At 31.8% G+C, this 3,498-nt stretch overlaps 1 protein-coding gene across 2 annotated transcripts in view; it reads left to right on the forward strand.

The window, feature by feature from the left end:
- Window positions 1–3,498, forward strand: part of LOC106679277 (ATP-dependent translocase ABCB1) — a 92,506-nt gene that overhangs the window by 55,521 nt on the left and 33,487 nt on the right. For both annotated transcript variants that reach the window (XM_014418343.2, XM_014418344.2), the window contains one exon: window positions 110–313. In XM_014418343.2, coding sequence (XP_014273829.1) covers window positions 110–313 — 204 coding nt within the window. The remainder of the gene's footprint in view (window positions 1–109; window positions 314–3,498) is intronic.

Here is a 3,498-nt window from a genome sequence, read left to right on the forward strand (position 1 = left end):
AAACCCTTTATACATCAAAATATATTATTTACTCAAAAAGAGCATATTACAATATATTATTCAAATTGAGATATTTTTACAGAAAAAAGTTTATTACTTTTTTTTTTAGATATTGTTAGATGATAAAAATATCAAGGATCTTAAATTAAAGTGGCTCAGAAGGAACATCGGTTTGGTATCTCAAGAGCCTATGCTGTTTGGTGTTTCAATACGCGATAATATCAGTTATGGTAGGGAAGATGTCTCGCACGAAGAAATCAAGGCTGCAGCTAAGCTTGCCAATGCTCATAAGTTCATCGGGAATCTTCCTCAGGTTAGTTATATAATAATTATTATAATTTTAATTATAATTATATCTCCTATATAATAAGTAATTTTTCTTTTCCTGCCTTTAGGTCACAATAAAAAGAACAGTTTTGAAATATACATTGCATGTCCCTTTTGGGTATCCTCAGCTTCTAAACTTTTTTTTTTTTATATTTATTTATTGATATTTACAACTGTACATAAATACATCAAGTAAATTTGAGGAAATCATAATGGTATGGAACAAGCATGTAGAGAAACTACCCAATGGTAGCACTCTAAAAACATTTTTACAATATAAGGTCTCGAGGCCATCTTCTTTTCAGCCGCCTCGGAGGATTGTCGGGAATAAAAGAGGAAGCAAGATTAGAAACTAATGGGTTTGAGTGTTTAGGGAGTTTGTAATGGAAGGATTTATATCTGGTTCGGGCTAGATCGGTTACAAATGGAACATTAAGGACTTTGTGGATGATTTTATTTGTGACAAAGTAGGGAGCATTTAGGATTTTATGAAGGATTTTGGATTGTAAGGATTGGATACGAGAGGAATTCAAAGGTTTAGTGGAGCCCCAGAGCTCAACGCCATATGTCCAGATAGGCCTTATAATTGTCATGTAAATCAGTCTTTTGTAATGAATTGGAAGTTTGGACTGTTTGTCTAGGAAGTGATGTAATAGTCGAAATCGATGTGCTGTTTCCTATCTTTTTAGCCTTGTGTGAGGATTCCAGGTTAGTCGTTTGTCCAAATGTAGTTCAAGGTAGCAGATCTGTTCAACAGGGTTAAGGGCAACATTATTGAAGTATACTGTAGGACAGTCAGTAGTTTTACGACGTAGGGTAAAGGTAATTTGATGGGATTTGTTGGAATTTATTTTAATCCTCCAATTACGACACCATTCTTCGAGGGCTGTGTTATGGGATTGAAGAGTTTGGGATGCGATTAAAGGATTATTATTAACAATGAGCACACATGTGTCATCGGCATACATGTTGGGATGTCTGCTGTATAGATTGTGTAGAGGATGGGACCGAGGATACTACCCTGATTCTAAACTTTAAAAATAATTTTTATATTGTAAGTTTTTCTTTTCAGTACTTTTCTAATTATTCTATAGAAACGAATCAAGATTTGTTAGCATATTTGTTTACCTACTTAATTTGTTAAAATTTGGAAGGTCAAAATGTATTATAAATTAATAAAAAGGACTACATATTGTAATATTAAAAAAATATTGTTTTAATTTTATCCAATAGATTTTGCACAGACTTTTCTTGCTTTTCAGTATGTTAATCAAATTTTTTGTTTATTATCATCATGAATTGTTGAACCATGGCTTTAGTATCTAAATTACCATTAATTTTAACATTTGAATTTAAAACCAAATCTGTTCCCACTAATTTCTTATCATGGACGCTATTTACAAGAATCACATCTTTAAGATCTCTACCCCCAGTTACCTTTAATTTATTCTCCATCATTTACTAGTTAAATTATAAAAACAAACTTATTTAAATTTAACTCTTTTAAAAGATTTGTTCTCATTGCCATGACCTAATTGGTAAAGAATTAGGCTACACCTGTTGAGTGACAATTTATGTAATAGTCAAATATTATTTATAAAAAATAAAAGTAATTTTTAATAGTTTTAACTAATTTCATATCTCAAGTATAGTTTGGATTCAAAATAAAAGCTTTAATATTAACTTGATAGTAGAATTTTATTTAAAATTTTAAATCATTTTAGACTCTTAATCTCAGGGTGGGTTTCTAGGCAATCGGAACCTACATTCAGATTCTAATGACACAGAATTAAATTATTTATTAGCTACCTTTACAAATCTGCTTTTGGGCAACAGTAACCAATTACTCTATGCCTTTGTTTTCAACAAACAAACAGTCACTAACTGTAAACAAAACATTTTGTCTTCTTTCCCAAAGTGCTATTTCTAAAGGTCAACAAACACAGGAGACGTCCTCCCACCAGACCATCTAAAACAAAGAGTCCCTTATTCTTCTTGAGTGACTCTTCAATGTCTTATTTTTTCAAGATGTCTGCCACTGAGAGTAGCTAAGGGATCTACAAGACATTCTGCCTCTTGGCAATGTTATCCATCTCCCACCTAAGCCACGAATGATCAAAAACATCTTTTCTTCCTTCTGCTTCTCTCGTTGTTAGATTGTAGCACTACGGTTTTGAGTTTTTTCTAATGATTTCCTTTATGAATAATTTTCTTTAATACTTATTCTTAACTTCTATTTTTTCTTAAATTTACTGTAACTAAAATTATGATGGGAAGTTAAAATAAAGTTTTTAAAATATTTTAATCTGCTCAATATGGCCGCAATTCTACGAACTTTTGGCAAGACACCGCCTCCATCTTCTTTGTTTTGAATAACAATCTTTTCAACTCCATATTTGACTGAACAAAATTGGTTAGCTTTCTTGGTTTAACAAAGAAAATGAACAATATTGAAACAATACATAAAATAAAAACCCTTTATACGTAAAAATATACTATTTACTCAAAAATTGGATAGTACAATACATATTTAAAAAAAAAACTTTTACTGTTACAACCCAGGAAGAGAAACCCAGGAAAAGAGGAAGAAAGTACTGTTTCTTGGATGGCCATGGGATCTTCTAATTTAAAGAAATAATTGAAGGACCACCATTGGTTCCTCTGATCATGGTTTATTCCTCCAGTGGTGGGATCGAACTATTGATATTATCCTGCTATTGACTTTCGCCCATCCCCACATTACAACTATTGCAGCAAATGTGGCAGCTGTACGATGGTGTGAACTATATTATATTTGCTGTAAAGACAGTATTCAATGTCAGAGTTGAACTTTTGTACTAGGTTTAGTGTGGTAGTTGGCAGTTAATGTGAAAGTTGGGTGATTTAGGTCATCTGAATGACTTTGTTCTAGTTTAAACTGCTCCTCATCTTTTTCTTTTCCCTTGGGCTGGTTCAAGTTTTTGTGCAGGAACTTACCTTAAAATCTCACATTGCTGATATCAGCAGAAAAAAAAGAGAACATTTTAAAACTAAAGTAAAAAGTTCGGTGGTGTAAGTATGAATGTTGAATAAATGAATTAATGAATTATATATAACGTACGGTTTTGTGCAAAAATGAGACAAATAATCTTAACTGGATTAAACAGATCCGCCAAATTAATATTCCGATTT

Source organism: Halyomorpha halys, unplaced genomic scaffold, assembly GCF_000696795.3.
Source record: "Halyomorpha halys isolate HHAL.00 unplaced genomic scaffold, Hhal_1.1 Scaffold190.1, whole genome shotgun sequence".
In the NCBI taxonomy this organism is placed as follows: domain Eukaryota; kingdom Metazoa; phylum Arthropoda; class Insecta; order Hemiptera; family Pentatomidae; genus Halyomorpha; species Halyomorpha halys.